At 39.1% G+C, this 20681-nt stretch overlaps 1 protein-coding gene across 4 annotated transcripts in view; it reads right to left on the bottom strand.

The window, feature by feature from the left end:
- Positions 1 to 20681, bottom strand: part of FAM13A (family with sequence similarity 13 member A) — a 134363-nt gene that overhangs the window by 91117 nt on the left and 22565 nt on the right. For all 4 annotated transcript variants that reach the window (XM_061374618.1, XM_061374627.1, XM_061374636.1 and 1 more), the window contains exon 5: positions 19472 to 19631. In XM_061374618.1, the coding sequence (XP_061230602.1) occupies positions 19472 to 19631 (160 nt within the window). The remainder of the gene's footprint in view (positions 1 to 19471; positions 19632 to 20681) is intronic.

Below are 20681 nucleotides of genomic sequence, written 5' to 3' on the forward strand. Positions count from 1 at the left end.
AGACGCACGGGGGATTGGTCCTCCAAAAGTCATGCGTGCCTCAGTGTTGTTTCCCTCTACATTTATCCTCTAAAGTTACAAGGTTGCACAATACGCCTATACATATTCATATTCTATCCCCGCTTCGTATTATAATGACCTAGAAAGTCCTCTGCGCCTGCGCAGTGCCCCCTCTGGTCATGGGCAGGGGTCTCAAGATGAAGTAAATGAGTCTTCCTCCTGTGGGTAGGGGTCTTCAAGATGAAGTAAATGAGTCTTCCTCTTCTTGAACTTGTCACCTTTTAGTCTTTACACATATGGCCTTAGGGTTTGGTCGGTGCCCCAGCCATAAACCATCTGCTTCTTCCTGTATCCGGGCCTGCTTTTCCTTATCAATAGCTACTTATCATTATAATCAGGTGTCTGCTTATCAATACGACCAGGTGCCTGCTTTTGCTTATCAATAGGACTTGGTGTCTTTGTTCTGCTTAGTAAGCACTTACAACAGACAATACCTTCTCTAGGCAAGTAAATTCCTCTAACACAAGTAAAATCCTCTAACGCAAGCAAATTCCTCTAACCCCCCTGTACATTGGTCAACCCTCTGCATCAATCCCCCCTTTTTCTATAAAGTTAGTAAATTCTTTTACTATATTATTTATGACAGAGTTATCCATGTTCCTTCTATCGATTTCTGAGGTGATCTTGCTATACATTGTAAATTGAGTAGTACTATAACCAACATTAGAAGGCCTTGTTTAAGTATTTTCCTGAACCATCCAGTAACTCCTAGGTTATTTAGCCATTCATCCAATCCGCCTCCAACAACTCTAAGCTCTTGCATGTTTTCCTGTGATTTTCACAGCTTAGCATGAATTGATTCAGAATGGTCAGATAAATTTACGGAGCACATACCTTCAAAATCCTCACAACCATCCTGTAACAATATCTTTGTTACCTCCCTGGCTTGTGCGCTTCTACTTGGAAAGGCTTCTGGCCAACCTGAAAAGGTGTCTGTTAGTACCAACAAATGTCTATACCCCTTTTTCTGTCCTTTTGAAAATTCTGTTGCAACATGTTATATACTGTTATTATCATCCAGAGTCTTTTTGAAATAGTTTCCTGTTTCTACTTGATATTTACATTTCATTTCTTTTTCAATCTTCATAATTTATCATAGATCATTTATAATTCCAGGAAGAAAATTATACTAGAAGTAGTCAATATTAAAACAATTAACATTAATATTCCTGCAACCAGTTGCCTTAACCAGGAGAGATCAGGTAACCATGAAGGTAACTTCTTCAAACCTCAGGAGGTATCATCCTTGGCCATTTTATTAAATATTTTTGTTTGTTTCCAGATTTCCTCCAGATCTGTCTCAGGAACAGGAGTTCTTATTGATCCTTGTTCCACTGGGATTATATCAATGGTTTTACTTTCTATTTCCTATGGTTGCTGCGATATTTATGATTGCCTTCTCTAATTCACTTATTCCCAAAGATGGAATTAGCCATCTCACAAAACTATGAAATGCAGTACTCTGTTCAGCAATAGGGTTAAACCCTCACTTAACCAATACCATCCTTTCCCTTCAGGAACAGGCCACCACTGAACCACAATACCATCTATATTAATAGTGTGATTACAATGTGAATAGTGACCTACACCTGTGGCATTTAAGCAAACATAGTCTCCTATTCTGGTTCCTGGTGTAGTACATCTTTCCATGAGATAGTGTTAGAAATTGGAATGCCAATTAATGGAAGGCCCTGATCTTCCCCTGATTCACGCAACCGTGCACACACCCAACAGTCACTACAATTAACAACTTTAGTAACATTCTGCATTAATTTCAGGTATAAGTATTAGTCCCAAGGTGGTATGTCAGTTATCACATAAATCCAAATTATGACTGATATAATTTCATATGCAAGGGTCCTGAAGGTTCAATCCGTCATGTCTTCTCTGGTTCTGGTGCTTTCTTTGTTCCTTTATCTTCACTGCTGTAAAGGTGGTCAATATTATCTGGTACTGTCCGCTCCACTTTTCCCGTAGAGGATCTCCTGAAAAATTCTTAAACCCAGTCGCTGGATCTAAAAGGGTGAGTCTGATAATCCACGCCTCTCACTCTTGTCCTCAGTATTTTCTTCTTTCTTCTAATTGCTTTTCCCAGATTGATCAGAAACTCTAGGAGATAACCTTCTCCCGCTTCCAGAAGACTTTCTCCTTTAAACTGGGACTGATATTGTCTTCCATATAAAATTTTACATGGGATAGCCTCTTCTTTCAACCGAGGTTTAGTTCAAATTCTTAATAAAGCCAGTGGTAAGGCTTGGTATCAGTATCTTGACATACAAATCTGTTGTTTTATTATCTTTCCAACTTGCCCACTGGCCTGTATGGAACATGTAGTTGCCAATGAATTTCTAATTTTTGCTAATTTCTTGTACTAAAGGTTGAGCCTCGGTCAGAAGAAATTGCCTCTGGTACTCCAGAACAAGGTATTACACTGTTTTACAATGTTCCAATTACTTGTCTTGCATTATTTATTCTACAAGGGAATGCTTCTGGCCACCCTGAAAAAGTATTCATTAACACCAACAAATATTGGTCTCAATAATTCAGAAAAAAATTATTTGTCAGTGCTGTCCCAGATAACTTCCTCCCCAATTGTACCAATTTGATTTCTACTTTCAATTTTAGGGTTATTCTTGAGACAGAGCTGACATTGTTGTCACTAATTGAACTATGTTATACAGATTCCTTCCTTCAATTTGTTCTTTTAAGTATTTATAGAAAGAGTTGCTAACTCAATGAGTTTTATTATGTTCTTCCTGAACTAGCTTCCAGGGTTGGTTATAGGGGATTATAACTCGCCCATCAGGTATCTGAACCTAATCTTCTTTGTTTTCCTCTCCTTTGAAAGCTCCAATCAATTTTCTATCCTCCTTTGAATACCTAGGTTTAGATTTCTCAATTGTTAGTTTGCCGTCAGGAATTAAGGGAATGAGTTTAGATTGTTCAGCTGGTCATTTGGCTTCAAAATTGGCCAAATTATTTCCAATTTCCTGATCAGATTCACCTTGTTGATGCCCTCAATACATAACAGCTACTTCCTCAGGTAGCTGAACAGCTCTTAGTAGTCACAGAATTTCTGTAGCATGTGAATCTGTTTCTCCTGTGTGCTCAAATGTCCTCATTCTTCCAGATGGCACACTGTGCATGGACCACACCAAATGCATATTTAGAATGAGTCTAAAGATTTATCCCTTTGCCTTTAGCCAATTGCAGGGCACGTTCCAGAGGTTTCTTTCAAATCTGGTTGGCACAGTTCAGTCGGGTGTGAATAGTTCTGTTGGTTGTTCTGCAAAAGGATTCTGGATCTGGATCAGAACTGACCACAATTTCTGTATCATGATGTTGCAGAAGGGTGGCCTGGTATTTTAAAAAAACATGACAGTGGGCTTCTTTCTGTTCCAGGACTGCTGATACTGATAGCGGAATAGACTCCACAACTTCGTTAAAGTTGTAAAGTAGGTATGCTTTATTCAGCTGAAGACGCACGGGGGATTGGTCCTCCAAAAGTCATGCGTGCCTCAGTGTTGTTTCCCTCTACATTTATCCTCTAAAGTTACAAGGTTGCACAATACGCCTATACATATTCATATTCTATCCCCGCTTCGTATTATAATGACCTAGAAAGTCCTCTGCGCCTGTGCAGTGCCCCCTCTGGTCATGGGCAGGGGTCTCAAGATGAAGTAAATGAGTCTTCCTCCTGTGGGTAGGGGTCTTCAAGATGAAGTAAATGAGTCTTCCTCTTCTTGAACTTGTCACCTTTTAGTCTTTACACATATGGCCTTAGGGTTTGGTCGGTGCCCCAGCCATAAACCATCTGCTTCTTCCTGTATCCGGGCCTGCTTTTCCTTATCAATAGCTACTTATCATTATAATCAGGTGTCTGCTTATCAATACGACCAGGTGCCTGCTTTTGCTTATCAATAGGACTTGGTGTCTTTGTTCTGCTTAGTAAGCACTTACAACAGACAATACCTTCTCTAGGCAAGTAAATTCCTCTAACACAAGTAAAATCCTCTAACGCAAGCAAATTCCTCTAACCCCCCTGTACAACCCCCCTGTACATTGGTCAACCCTCTGCATCAATACCAGTAAAGTGGCACTACACGTGCCCAAGCTCAACTAGTACATTCTTTTATGGCCCTCTGAATCAACACTGGGTAATACAGATAAGCTGAGACTCCACTAGAAATTCCACTAGACCATGTAACAATACAGCAAAAAAGGGTTATAAACTTCCTGTTCTTGGAGCATTCACCTCTGAACTCAAAAAGAATCAGAAGATACATTCCTTACTCTACAAGGATCTTCAAGGTGATCTCATAGGTCTTTTCTATCTCCCATTTCCATGGCACTGTATCTTCATCATAAATATACCTCCAATTTTAAGTACAAGTCATTGCAGTTAAATGACTCAAGTGAGTCATGTAGGTGTGTTCAATCAGATTCTTCTGCAATTTGCTAGCAAGTTAGAAATCAACATTCCTGCAATTTGCGTAGGACAAGGCTTGCTGCTGACTGAATACTATTAAGAGGAGCATGCAACAGTCAGTGATTGCAGAAAGCACGCAGTACAATACCTGCTTTCATTATGTTGAATGGAGATGAAAAATGAAAACAGAAGTGTGTAAATGAAAAGGAGAAAACCCTTTGATAGCACACTATTAACTGCTTGTCATGGATTCTGTAACAGCATATGTAGATTGATATGTCTTAGTATAAAAATGCATTCAGTTTACACAAAATAATGCTTCCAAGGGAACAGGAGATCTGTATACTGAGAAAACAGCAAGCAACTTTAGCTAAGAACCTATTAAACATTAACCTCCACAACTCTGCTCAGTATAGGCTGTGGCAAGAGATCTTATTTGCACTGGGCAGAGTGCACACAAGTATATTTTTGTGGTTCTCTGAAAAAAGATTTTATTTACAGTTTATTCCAACACTTGCAAACCTCTTGTCCCCTCCTTACTGTCCTCCAGTCCATGCTGGTTTTTACAAGGCAATCATTAACACAAGATGATACCACTCCTCCTACAAACTGGCTGTTTTCTCTTTAACTTTGCAGCATATGTTAGCAAATTAAGGGTAAGAACTTGCCACCATTAAAGCAAAAGATGCAAGCTGAAAGACAAAAGTTACTAGAAGGTACCAGGCAGGCCTAACGGTCATCCTTTCAGGCCATGTAGGTTCCTAAGGCTACTTTGAAACTTACAACAAACAAAGCAAAACCAGAACCTTAAAACACAGTTCAAGTGTTTGAGGTTCCAACGCTTGGGTCAAAACCAGAACCTCAAACACAGATTCTCAGTTCAAGCTGAGAACCCACTGTTGTCAATGTTTTATTCTTACATATTAGCTCCTGAAGGACTGGCAGTCTGTTTGATGTGACCCTTTAAAATACAGAAAGTGCACGCGTGCACTTCTGGTAATACTGTCAACACTTCAGTAACTAAGCACATTTTTGAATATATTTTGGTTTTTAAATATCCTGTGAATTTGCAGCTAAAAAAAAAAAAAAAGTAATTTAAGATATTTTTTGACTACAGTTCTACTGATTCTTAACTCTAATAGCAGAGATTAAATAACTGCACATCTTCAGAAATCCAGCCCTAGCACTCTCAGAACACTCTCTGGTAAGTCATAATTTTCAAACGTGAGTATTTCAAGTCAGGCACCTGCATTCCACATGGAGTACTAAAAATGCCAAAATTCAGTCAAGTCACGTTTTCAAAGAGTTAAAGAGCAGATGCCTGCCTGTGTTTATGCTAAGAAAGATTATACAATTACACAGACTTTTGTACTTGAATAAAAATTAATTTTATTATGTAATTACTTATAAACATAACTGTGCATCCCTGAATTTTGAGAATTCTTTGAGATTTCTCTTTACTAATTTTAGCGTTGCTTTGTGAAACTTATGAAAATACCGGATGAAATCTGTTGTGCTTTAAAGCCTGATTTCCTTTAAAACTAATGACGTGGCTAATATACAGCTGGGATAAATCAACTTGGAGCCATAAAACTACTAACATGTATCCCATGCAGAAATACTACCTGAGCATCACTCTTCTAAACCATTACAGACCTCCAGAGAATGCTGTGAGGGGTGAGGCTTATTAACAATTGCATACTTTTCATTCTCACATGAAGAAAAAACTGCCCAGTACAGCATACTGGATACAAAACAAGCTCAAGCTTTGTTTTGCTCTGCTGTGTGTGCTCAATGATCAGCATGACCTAACTGTTTACATTACCCAAGTCCTGCTTACTGTCAACAGCTGCCAGCAGCTACCTCTCCATCCCACACTTCCCAAACAGACAATCCCACCTGGAAAAACTGTCACATCCCATCTATTAACTCTGAATGATGCACCGAAGTCTCTCCAAAACCTGCCTGGACTAGAGTACTCACTCATCTCACCAAGTCCCACCATAAGGCCCCACTACTGTTACTAAGGGAAATTCTCTACTCTCAGGAGTACTTGAGCCAAAGTAAAGAGTCAACATCTATACAGGATTTTGAAGTAAGGTTAATTAGTTTTTGAAGTTAATTAGGTTTTGAAGTAAGTTTCCTTAGTGATTTCTAAGAAAGAATTTAGAAGATCAAGGCGAAAACCAGAGACTGTTCATTTAATTTCCTGACTTTGATGGGCAATACTTATTGGCAAATGGTCTAGTCAGAAGTATGTCAGCATAAAGCAGTTTCTAATCATCACTTTCATCTGCAAATGTAGCAAATTTAGAGACTTTCAGATCTTCCTAACCTTACGCAATAGTAACAACAACCTCCATTGGCCCATTCTAAATCATGGACTGTTATTTTCCATGAGATTTATTAGCACAGTATCAAAACTCCTAACTACTTTTGATTGCTCAAACAGCTCAAAAAGCCTGAGGCCATCTTTTAGCTCTGGGTTAACACAGCAGTGACCCTCAAATACAATCCATAGGTATGACTCTGGTACAAATGCTAGTAATTATCAAAAACCACTACAGAGCACAGCTGGCTTGTCCATACCCTAAACCAGTAAAGAAATCACTTCATTCAAATTCCTGCCCAGTGTTCTTACACCTAGATCACATGAATTATACTAGCCCAAGAAACAGGTCCTCTTCCTTAGGAAGGCTACTGCACTGGTAAAGAAATCACTCTCTCTGGCAGACATTTCGCAAGTCATACAAAATGCAGATTTTACAGTGTGTGAGACTCCACCTCAATAAAAGCTTTAAACCAATTAGCTATGGAGATTCCTATAATGAAGAAAGATTAGTACAACCCTAGAATACTCTTCAACCTATTTATTCTTCAAGAGAATAACCTTTTATGACAAGAAGCACTGATGCTAATAAAGACAGGTGGTTGAATACTCGAGCTCCTGCCTTTGTCAAGGGCATCTTTGAAGGACAGACTAAATCACAGGCAGGGTAAGAGATACTTAGAAATGTCTCTTACTCCATTACTCTTCCTGCACTTATTTCTCTTTATGTTTACCTCTTTGGACAGACAGACAGACTGACCAGGATTGTTAGCGTGTGAGAGTCTTCAGTTAAATATTTGTTTTCAGTTACATACTTTAATTCATTTTAGGGAGATGACTAACATCAGCAGAGAAGTCTGAGAAAGACCCTAGCACAAAAAGGCCTGATCTCCCTCATCCTGAACAGCTAACGCTACTGGCTCGGCACAAGAACTTTGGCAAATTTTTGATAAATTTCAGTGGAATGAGAAAATACTTGCTACAGTAGTTCAGCTTCAGTTACTCATTAGAGTTTTTCTAGAATGAACTGTACTGGTTCTTTTATCCACTGCCATTAAAAAGTAAGATGGTTTCATACAGCGTACTTGCATCACGCATTCTTATCTGGCTGGGATGCAAAGTTCAGACTGAACAGGACACTACCCTTACTTTTATTGTTTTCAACAAATTGTTGAAAGGACATAAAAATTGTTAAGTTTCAACCTCAACCAACTCTAGTCCCAGACATCTTGAACCACACAGTGAATCTTGCAGTCCTTTTTATTTGCAACACACTAACACACTGTAACACAAGATTGTAAAGATTATAATCACCCCAGGAAGGAGTTAGAGAAAAAAAGTTAGTAAAAACAAGTTATTCACTGTGGTCTATTTTAAGGATAAATTTATTTGTTGAGAATTTGGTATTCCAAGACATCTTTGTAACAATCTCATTATTACTGCTGTGCTCACCTTCTCTTTCCTACTTGGTTCAGTAATTAATCTCTTTTTGGCCTCACAAACCGCATAATCAAAGGAAACTGGCCTGTGGGATTTTCGGTTTCAGTTTTAATGCTACTAGAAAGCATCAGATCTATTTTGTTAGCTATTAATATATAGAAGACAACCTTAATTAAAACAAACTGTAACTTTATCAATGTGAAGCTTTTTCTTAACTAAGGCACAATTAGATTTGTACAGAAACAAGGAGTCAGATTCCCTTTTGATATAAAGAAGGGGCAGCTCTGAACTTCACCAAAATGTTACTGCATGAAAGTATTTGGCCTTGTGCTCCAAAATAAAAGAGCTGTTACACATGGCTGTTCACTTACTCTATGCAGGTGCTTTCACAGAAAAAAAAGCAGTTGTCAGTGCAGTGATTAAGGCTGAAAATGTCAGTAACAATATTTCATTAGGAAAAAAAAAACCATCATGGTAACTTGTAGGGAGATTCTGACAGAGAAATACAAAGTCATGGGTAATACAGAGAAGATGGACTGTTCACTATCTCCTTCAGTTAAAGAAAAGAAGATGACCTTCAAATGACACTAGTAAAAGCCATGTTTATAACAAAAGGAGTCAGTTCTTCACGTGAGAGGAAGCAATCTGGCACTCTTTGCCAGATGATACCTTGGAAACAAAAAGCTTACGCATGTTCAAGGAGTACACAAGACAATTGCTTTGGACATCACTAAATACACAAGCCACATCCAGTCCAGGAAAGCCTGTGAATAGTCACAAATTGGTAATTGAAGGAAACACCTTGCTGCCCTGTTCCTACTCCTCCCTGGACATCTGCTTATGGGCAGTGTGGGAGGCAGCACGCTAGGCTAGATGGATCCCAAGTCTGAGCCAGTACAGCCACTCTTATGTAGGATGATCAACCATTAAGAGCATTATTCAGTGAATTCAGTGCTGCAAATGTTTGCAGAAATGATGCATTAGCTGATTACACAGGGATAGCTGCAACAGCTGACTCATTACTGGGTCAGCAGCTGTACACCACAGAGGAGGGAATATTCTGTTTTTCTCAACAGCACCCCATGTAACAGTGCAATGCAGCCTTTGCTTCAGGTAGATGTCAGCAGGGTCACACCTGTGATTTTTCCCTAGGCTACAACAAAAGTGCACAACAGTGCTGTCCAAGGAGCCATAGAGAATAAACAGTGAATATCAGAGTTCCTGGCTCTCCCTTCATGTGATGCTGAAGCAATGTATATTACCCAAACCAGTGCTGTCCTCTGCACAAAGTTCCCTGGAGCACAGCAGTGCAAATGTGATATGCAGCAGTACTGTCAAGGGTGTCAATGCAGAAGCAAGAGCCACAGCAAACACAGAGCTGATTTTCCTCCTACTAACAAGATGAAGAAAATATGGCATCTCTTCCCCTCCGTGATCATGCAGAATAGCTCACGGCTGATTAAGGCTCTATAAGACATGCAAAGTATCAAGTAATCTGTATTTTTAAGACCAAAATTGTGCAGCCAATGGCATGAGCATTTTCAAAGGCATTTTCTAATTGTTGTGGTCACAGGTATTTTCATGAATGTTAACCAGATAGAAAAGTAATTTTTACTGAGATATCAGTTCACAGTCCTCATTCAATGGCACAGATACCTTCAGGAAAAATATAGACAATTATTTAACATGAATAGTAATTAAAATCTCTCAACAATGTATTTGGTATCCTTTCTATTTTGTATTGAGAAAGTGATGAAAACATCCTTGTTAGAAAGGGCAGTAAGGTTAGCAAAGCTGTTAAACATTTTCTTATCTAAACAAACCATGTAACAAAGATTGAAACAGCTAGAATTTAGAGATGGGATTCTTTGCCTTAGTTGCTATTGGCATATAGGAAGAAGGGTAAAGCTGACTGTACCCATCTCCTGTTCTACTTTGCTATCACACTGTACTTTAATAACCAGAATTCAGCAGAGCTGCTTCAGACAGAACTAATAAAAAGCAGAATCTCACGGTTTGCAAAAAACGCATCACTGCTTTTCAATATGAAACTAATACCCTATTCAGCTCCACTTTCATTTCCTTTTGTTCTCCCAAGACTATTTATATGTATGACCTTTTACCTGAGACCATATCTCTTAATAAACAGCTAAAGGTTACTCTGTTTCGCTTCAGTACAACCTTAACCTACTGCAATTATTGACACAGAACACATACAAAGGTCACGAATTGCGACAGAAATGCAAGACAGATATGCGGAAATCCATTATTTTTAGAGATGACTGCAACATAGAAAAGGAAATGACAAACACAGTAATAATCCCATGATATACCTCAATGCTGGCAACTATATTTGTGGAATATCCTTGGTATTTTCTAGGAGGAGGAGCAAAATGTGTCTCCAGCCATCTAGGAGGACCAGTTACTGAATGCTGCAGAAACTTAAACTGGAAATAATGGATCAAATACAACACCAGAATTTGCAACAGGTTACAAAAACGTCACTGAGTGAACACATTCATCTTCCATGCCCATCCCCACTATCTGTAGCTAAAACATCCCTGGATTACCAACAGTACTTCCAGCACAAATCCAAAACACAGCTTCATGGCTGCTATGAGCAGAATTAACTCTACCACTGCCAAAACCAGCACACCATCATACAGTAGGTGGCAGGGTTAAGGTGTCATGCAATAGATTAATGACACCTTAGACAATGTCAATATTAATTGTGAGAATCTATTGTCAATTAATGACAATAGATTCTCACAGCTGAGGTACAAGTAAGGAGCCTGCAGCAGAATTTAAGATTAAAAAAACAAATCAAACATTTACAGAGTGACACAACAACACTGCTCTCTTGCTGCGTGTACCTAATGTGCACTGTGTTCAGTAACAACAGAGCTAGGAACACGTTCCAGGGGAACATTCTATTCTCCCTTGCAATTTTGAAAACTGGAGCTTGATTTATCTATTTACTGTAACGCTATTCATAAATAGAGAACGTACGATCTAAAAGAAAAACATGACCTAGCTATGGGATAAATCCAGGCTCTCTAGACCTGCATCTCTTGTTACACTTGCTTATACCCTTGTCTTGAAAAAGCTAAATTGCATTTCTGATCTATAAATCCAAATACTCCTAAGGAAAAAAAGCTTTTCACACATGGAATTCAGCAATGTTACTTTTAAAAGGAGTATCTGATGTTGCAGTAAATTAGGGAGTCCTAAGTGTCTCTGTATGGTTCTAGTCAATAGTGTTAGTTTTCCAGCACACAGAGAACAGATCTCTTTCTGAACAGTGAAACCAAGATGTTCACTGCTGGCAATTAAGGTCAAATGCTGCTGGGATCTGCTGGATAGATCATATTTTCAAGAGTGTACATATTCAGACACATAGAGAGTGTCTGGTCTCCTGCATAAGATATTCCTGTAGCTCTTACACTGCTCTGAGCCCTGTTTATTACAAGTGAGTTTTGGGGCACCAGAAACCCTGCAAAGCAGTGCATGTTATAGGTGCATCAGGGTGCATCAAACAGATTGTCCTGGACAAACTATACTTGTAGTGCTCAAAGAAGGGCTTCTCAAAAATGGATAGGACTTATAGTGAAGACAGTGAGCATTTCACTGCTGTTATAGTGGGGAAAAGAATTAATTCAGCACTGAGGCTTTCTGAAGCTCCCACCTTGAAAGTACTACAGATGAAGCTAGAGGCAGAGGTCAGTGAGAATTAAATCCCTACAGGATGAAAAATGTCTTACACTTCTTCACTCAGTTCTGACTGCCTGAAATATGTCCTTGTTACAAAGACAGCCTTGAGTGTTGATTTATACACAGGGAATAATGATGACCATTTTGTGTAACCTGATTAACTGAACGGCTAATTAATGAGAAACAGAATAAACATTGGGGAATCTGAACAGCAGGAACTGTGAGATTTGTCTTAGTAGAAAAATTCTCATTCTCCTGCTAACCTCATTTTTCCCTATGGGTAGAGCAAGGATGCTCAGAAACAGCTGGCTAGAGTTTAAATGCTTGTTTTACTATACCTTGTTTCTTGGTGCTGACTTTAATGCTTCCCTTTTGAAAGATGCTGTTGTACTGACTGAAATGGACTGCTCTCAAGTGCTAAACCATGATTTGACCCCCTCCATCACACCCCCCCCTCCCAAAATACAAACCCCCTCAAACAAAACAACAACAGATAAAGAATGGGAAACACTTCAAGTACGACATGTGCAAATACAGACCAGGACACACATACACATATGGATCTTATTTTCTCTACATTTTTGCTATGCGATACTATCATGGGGCAATGATAGTATCACTAAGCATTTGTTTAAATAAAAAAATTGTGAGAGAGTAAAAGAGGAGTTGTATCTCAACTGCAGAATTTGCCAGCTGGGTTCAAGAAATTTATAGCATACTAGAAATCTGGACAGCAGGACAGAAAGAGGCAGTTGTTATATGCCCCAGATCCCTTTAAATAGGCTAAACCTTAGCAAATTTATTCTCATAATGTGTTAAAATGAAAACATTGTTGGTGAAATTCTAGCTAAAGAAATATAAGTATAATCATTTATTATTTTTTACAATTTAGCATATGTGTAAATATTCAGGACTGCATTTAGTAACACCACAAGTGACAGATTCAGAATCTTGTGAATGCTTTAATGAACTTCAAAAGCAAAACCATTTTGTTTTAATAATACATACACAGAGTTGTCAAAACCAGCAGAGCTAGAAGCACTGGAAAGCTATTTCAAAATGACACAAGGACGTGTTTGGGGATCATCTGATTTTTCACTTGCCTTTCTGAATCACAGCCTAAACATAACTATCCTCCTCACTCCAGACTGAATCTGCTACAGGTGAAGGGTTTGAAGCCTTATAAACTTTCCCCTACATATCTCATATTGCTCATTTCCTGTCAACTCTCATCTTAAAATGTCATTGTGGCTGAATCACTATAATACCCTTACTATAAACATCCCCATCTGCTCTCTGGTGGACAACTGCAAAGTGAATTCTAGCCAAAGAAATACTAAACAGAAACCGGAGACAGACTTCCACAGGTGCTCTTTCTCCTCACACATTTCCCACCCATCTTCACATCTTCCATGTGAACCCACTCCTAGCCCTCGGAGCTCCCTGGGCCAAACAGGAGAAAACTGGCATAACATGCCCAAATAAGGGGATACTGGGTGAAATGGAAATGCTTGCTGAGACCTTCAGAATAGATTTTCAAAGGAGATCAGTTCCTCCTGGCATTCTGTTGGAAAGAATTAATCCAGTACTGAAAACTGGCCATTAACACCATGCTAAAATGGTCCCAGACATGAAAGAAGAATAAAGGAAACTATCTAGACCCTGCAGGTTTAGCCAGGGCAGGATAACATGGATTACTAGCAGATGCTTTTCTTCCTGACGTAAATGAGTGATTGCTCCCGTGTCTGCTGAACATATAACCATGTGGCCAGAGCACTGAGATGGCAGGGAAGGGTGACTTATACAGGGGGAGCCCGCTCAGCCATAGATTTAGTGAATTTTCAGCAGATTCTCTTGGACCTTGTCAAGTGATTAAATCCTCATGTTCAGGTATTTAAGAGAAAACAGCTAAGGAAAGGAAATAAACACTTATTAGTGAAGACCTTGCTTTACTCATCAGCAGAAATAATCTGAAACATCATGACTTTCAGTGGAAATGGAGCTTTGCAACTGACAGCAAAGGGAGCAAAGTCAAGCTAAGATGAAGAACTTTATAACTATTTTACCTTTCCTACCTCTCCTCAGGGATGAAAGGCTTAAATCCTACCAACGACTGAATGACCTGGTCTGAATGCTCAATCTTTACTTCAAAATAGTGCTGTCAAACTCAGCTGGTGCACTCTCCGTGACATAAAAAAAATGCACTTAAGGACTTGCCTGGCTGGGCTGGGCACCTTGAATACTCCGAGCACAAACAGATGCAGCTATACACAGTGGATTGCTTGCCTCTTTAGAAATCAAACAGCAGGCTTGCAGAACACAGTGCATACACTTTTGCTGTCATTTAAAGTACAAAGAACTATTCAGCTAACTGGTCCTCCCACATGAAGTGACAGCTTTAGTTGACTGGAAACAAACAGGAAAAAAAATGCAAGAAGTTAACTGCATCTAAAGGGTTGTTTTGAAACCATTATTTTTTACAAAAGCCAGCAAGAGACCAATTTCTGTAGCAATTCAGGGAGTGAAACCTGTCTGTTCAAAGGTCATCAGAATGCATCTATTTTATATTCACAATGTTGAAACTGCACGTTTATAATTTCACTTGACTTTTAAACTTTGATTTTAAATTTAAATATTATAATTTTAATTTTATAAATGGACTTGCTTTCTCTTCTGCATCAGGTGAACAGACGTATTTCATGACTCAGTGGGGGAAGAAAGGGAAAAGCCTCTTGCTTTCCTGGCCCAAATATGTTATGAAGCCAGGAGCAGCATTACATCCTCACCATGCTAGTGCTTGTGCTCCAGTGCAAACATCTATGTGCTCTCAGCTGAATGGATCTTAAAACTAGAAATGGTCTGTCAAGGCATTAGTGGGAAAGGTGAAAAAAAAAAAAAAAGAAGGAAAAAAACCCCCAGAAAGTATCTTGCAACCCTGCATGACTAGGTTATAGGCTGAATGTTTTATTTGAAGATAATACTGAGCTAAAACACACCATACTACTAAAGATGACATGTTTCACATGAAACCAGTGGAAGGAGAAATTCCAGAAATCTCCCAGGAGTGCGTCTCATATTAGTTTGCCTGCCCACATTTCCCTTGCCACTTGAGCTAAATAAAAATTCTCTTGACTGTGTATCTTTGATCATTAGAGAAGCCTGATTACCGTTACACAAAGGTCCCATTTCATTACAGCTGTAACAATACACCACTGGCTAGCTATATAACATAGGACTATATGTAGCTGCAGTTTGAACACCACTTTCAGACATTTGGAAATGAATGGTCCTTGTTCAAAATTATTATTGTTGTTACTGTAGGTTTTCAAGAAGACAATAAAATACCAATTCTGAAACTTAGGGCTGACTAATCTTTCATTACATGAGTTAGCACTCCGTTTACGTTGTGTCCCTCCCTCACCCCCCCAAAAGTAATAATAACTAAAAAAAGAAGTCTATCAGAACCATATCAATATATATTAGGAATTCTTTTCCAAAGCAAAACAGAAACATTTTATTATAATGCCCTGACACTTATAATGCGATAAATGCAGATACACTGTCAGAGAATTAATTGTTCACACATAAAACTGTCAACAAAAAAATAGCTATTTGTGATCCTGAAAATATGAACACAGAGCATATGGCTAATCAGAACACTCAACTCACTTCTCCACCCATCTCTCTCTAGCTAAGAGAGCCTATTGATCAACGGACTGAGATTCTTCCAGGCCTTCACTAGGCTAGGAAATTAAACTGAAGCTTGGATAGAAGTCTGAGACTGTAGTAATAGCTGGCTGCAAATGAGACTTATAAACCTCAACCCCCAACTTATTTTGGAATTAAAAAAAAATAAAAAAAATCCTTTTAGATAGACAGATAGACGGACAGACAGATAGATAAAGTACATGTTATGCTTCCACCTGCTGGCCACCTGTCTGGAAGATCATAAGGATCTCATGCTACTAGGTAAAATGAGTAACTAATGAAGCCCTTCCAGTCAAGCCATCAGGAACCTGACAGTTCAATTTCCCATTGAAATAGAAACTGTTATAAGATTCGTTTTCTGTTTTGTGAAAATTTCACTTTAACATAGAGATTTCCAAAGAAAAAACTCCCCAAGATTTCTAACTAATCCTACCATATGCCTGAGCAATGAGCAAGAAGAGTCTTTACAGTCCTAGGAACAAAGCAGGGACTGGAATGTAGCTTGAAGAGATTTCCAGATCCCCTACTTTCTGAATTATGATCCACTGAGAAAGCAAGCTAAGAGATCTCTTTATCTGGTACAACTTACCCTTTTCAAAGACCAAGCAATCTTTGAATAGAAGAAATGTAAGTGGAGTGAAGGTGTTCCTGTGTCTCCACAGTGTACATATACAGCAAGAATGGTAGTTTAACTACCAACAGCCCTACAGAATTGGTTCTTTTCCCATGTCAAATTTGATAACTTGTGGCTTTCTTAAAACAGATTTTCTTTAAACTGCCACAATCTGTAGCTAACTGAAACGCTCTTACTCCTCCTGGAATTACACAGTATTGTGGCCTTCCCCCAGCTATGACCAACATGGCAGACAAGATGCAACTTGCTCCCCTCCAGCTATTTTTCCTTTCCAGCACACTCCTCAAAGAGAAGTTTGATGCTTTCATTACTTTATAGGTATGATCCATATATTCTTGTTTTCATTTTAAAAGAGCAGTGTTTCCTGCGTTTAGTAATCCACTGATTTTATGACCAAAGTGTAGTAAAATCTTAAGATATCCAGACCATAAAGTGTCAGGAGTCATGCAAGTTCAAGAAGATGGTAAACATGACTGAGCACATGACAGGAGGTACATTCCCATACTGGGATGGGATAGCATGAGCCAGTACTCCTTTGTTTACAGGTATTTGCTCCAAATTAACAATTTAGTGCTGATGTTGACTTCAAAAAGAACAATTATGAGTGGTGTGAAGCAACAGGCACCTAAGCCACATCAAGCATGACCCAAGACTACAGGGAGAAACGGTAGTCTCACAATACCTTTAGACACTAACTAAAGATAGGTTCCTGTTTTTCCAGTTGAGATTTCAGCACCAAAGGAAGAGCCTGAAGCCATGAAAAAAGAAGAAGAAAAAGTAGGGCTAGTTTTGTAATACAGTAAGTGAGAAAGGCATACTAGAGCACTGACAGAAGTGCACTGTTCAAAGTTGTACTTCTTAAAATGTCTTTCCTATTTTTTTTAAACAACTGTCATTGAGTTTCAAATTCTGATTCAAGTTAGTCCTTCCACAAATCTGTGTCATTCTTCTCCCTGTATAAGAAGTTTCCTGCTTACAGCTGTTCTTTCCAAACCCTTAATCAAGAAACACCTGGATCAAGGCCAATGGCTTTCAATATCATGAGGTTAATCTCTTAACACAATGTAAAAAGCTACTTTATTCCTATAGATTCCACCCCAATTTTGGGAACCCTGCCTTTGGGTAAGGCTAACTGCAGCATTTCGACCAAAAGGAGGCATTAATGTTTGCCTAGGAAAACTGTCTTAATAGTCCCTACCTGCAAACTACACACTCAGGAAAACACATAAGACAGTTCGCATTATCACATGCACTGTACTAACCTAGAAGAAAAGTTATCACCACATTCAACAACATAAAAGAAAGGATGCCAAAGAACTGCAAAGCGTTCAACACTGTCCCACATGACACCCTTTTCTCTAAGTTGGAGAGACATCAATTTGACAGGTGGACCAATTGGTGGATAAAGAACTGGCTGGATGACTGCACACAGAGTTGTGGTCAATGGCTCAATGTCCAGTTGGAGACCAGTTACGAGTGGTGTCCCTCAGGGATCGGTGTTGGGACTGGTCTTGTTTAACATCTTCATCGCTGACATGGACAGTGGGATTGAGTGTGCCCTCTGCAAGTTTGCTGATGACACCAAGCTATGTGGTTCGGTTGATACGCTGGAGGGAAGGAATGCCATCCAGAGGGACCTTGACACGCTTGTGAGGTGGGCTGACGCCAACCTCATGAAGTTTAACCACGACAAGTACAAGGTCCTACACCTGGGTCAGAGCAATACCAGGCACAGCTACAGGCTGGGCAGAGAAGAGATTCACAGCAGCCCTGCGGAGAAGGACTTGGGGGTGTTGGTCGATGAGAAAATAAACCATGAGCTGGCTGCAGTTTGTGCTCGCAGCCCAGAAAGCCAACCGTATCCTGGGCTGCATCAAAAGGAGCGTGACCAGCAGGTCGGAGGAGGTGATCCTGCCCCTTTATTCTGCTCTTGTGAGACCTCGCAGTATTGTGTGCAGTTATGGTGTCCTCAACATAAAAAAGACATGGAACTGTTGGAACAAGTCCAGAGGAGGGCCATGAGGATGATCAGGGGACTGGAGCACCTCCTGTATGAAGATCGGCTGAGAAAATTTGGCCTGTTCAGCCTGGAGAAGAGAAGGCTGCGTGGAGACCTCATAGCAGCCTTCCAGTATCTGAAGGGGGCCTATAGGGACGCTGGGGAGGAACTCTTCATTAGGGATTGTAGTGATAGGACAAGGGATAATGGGTTAAAACTTAAACAGGGGAAGTTTAGATTGGATATAAGGAAGAAGTTCTTTACTGTGCGGGAGGTGAGGCACTGGAATGGGTTACCCAGGGAAGCTGTGAATGCTCCATCCCTGGCTGTGTTCAAGGCTGGGTTGGACAGAGCCTTGGGTGACATGGTTTATTGGGAGGTGTCCCTGCCCACGGCAGGCAGCGTTGGCACTAGATAATCTTAAGGTCCTTTCCAACCCTAACTATTCTATGATTCTATGATTACATCACTTTTCTTTAACAGCTCCAATGCACTTTCTTCAAATGGTAACTACTAATTATTGCTTTTCTTTAAGTGCACTCAGAAATGGCTGTTCTGAGTCTGAACACGCCATTTTTAAATTCAGGCACATGCTCAAGACAAGCAGGCTTTACAGTGGCAAACGCTACATATCTCACACAGTCCTAAAATACCAAAGTTCATTATCACTGACGTACTCCATAACTGATCACCATGCCAGAACACTTAAGTACTTCCTAGAATTATTCTACCTATTCATTTAAACCCAGTAAATTTTAGTGAATATATTTCCTATATATATACACAAATAAATTATATATATATTCTATATAAATATATAATAAAAATATAAATAGAATATCTATATATTTATATATGTAATATTTTATAATATGAACTATCTTAAATATTAAATATTTTTATTTTATATATATATAAAATACATAAGTAGCAGGGAATAGCTAATAAAGAATAAAAATATTTAACAGAATCAATTTCCAGACTAGTAATGAAAATCAGCCTATCAGCAGAATCAATTGTGAGCTGGATACAACCAATAACACAGAACATTATTACAACAGTCTTTGCCTCCCACTTACCTATAAGGTTTCTGAATTGAAGCCTTCAATAAACCTGCATTATTGATTTGCTATAAGAAAATGAAATTAAGGAGACACTCACTTTTACCAAAATAATTCTTGCTAACTCTTCACATACAGGCTTTTCTTCATCCTTCTTCAAGCCATCCAGTTCAAACAAGGTATTGTAATTTTCCAGCATTTTTGTCATTATCTTGTTGCAGATCTCCTGCTCTTTTATGCCTTCAAATCCAGAGGGCACGCTAAAATTGGACAGAACACAAAGCAGAGCGTTACAGTCACTCAACATACAACAGTTCTGGCACACATTGTCTCTAAACTTTTCAGCCGTGGATACAGGCTGCTAGCAGGCACAGGAAACTTCGTCTCAGAAAGGCAGATTGTGTCTATGGTGGTAACCACTATCACGTTTGTTTGCAGTTTTTCTTACTAAGTACTAAATATGAACTTTTCAAACCATCTACTCCACAGAATCTAAGCAGAGATCCGAGGCAACCACCAAATGAGTTCCCACCAACTTTGTTAAAAGCTGTCTTCATGACGGCAACATAGACAGTACAAGGCATTTAAATGCTCTGAACTGTTAATGGGAAGAGTGAGATTTCTCCAAAAAGTAGTTTCTGATAATCTCAGAGGTAACACGAAGGACAAATTAAAAAAATTAAGAAAGCCCACATGCTGAACAGAACACTAAAAGTGAAATTTAAGCAAGAACTTTACAGCTTCAGGTGACCCCATGGTATACATCAGATTTCTTAATCTAATTTTTAGTTGCCATTTCTTTTGAAAGTAGGCTCATAACTCACAGGGCTTTTTAAAACATGGAGACAGGGGCTGCTTTCTGCAGAATAGCCTGAAAGACTCATCTAAAAGAGGTTCATAACCTTCATTTTGTGGGAGAATAACTAACTACATAGTGGCAGAAACAGCAACTTCTTGGTCGCTTGAAACAGGCCCCTGGGCAGCCACGAACTGCTTGCCACAAACCTTAAAGGCACATGCAAATGAAAAGGCAAGATATTGATTTGGAAGAAGTGCTGTATTCCAGTCTACACTCCTTGCCTTCCTTCTGTGTTTCACACAACTCTGTCATGTGCTAAAATATCCATATTACTCACAACAGAGCACACATTCTTATTGAAGCATCTAATGATTACCTTCTGGAATGTAAGCTTTCTGCACGTTTTGTTGGACTTTGGGGCCTAAAGCTGACTTAAATTCAATTTTAATGAAAAAAAATAAAATCACTGAATAATCTTCATCATTTTAAATACTTCTCCAATCGTCCAGTG

The sequence above is a fragment of the Neopsephotus bourkii genome, unplaced genomic scaffold (genome assembly GCF_033783945.1).
Source record: "Neopsephotus bourkii isolate Nb327-2 ecotype Australia unplaced genomic scaffold, CSIRO-AGI_Nbou_v1 NB_168, whole genome shotgun sequence".
NCBI lineage: Eukaryota > Metazoa > Chordata > Aves > Psittaciformes > Psittacidae > Neopsephotus > Neopsephotus bourkii.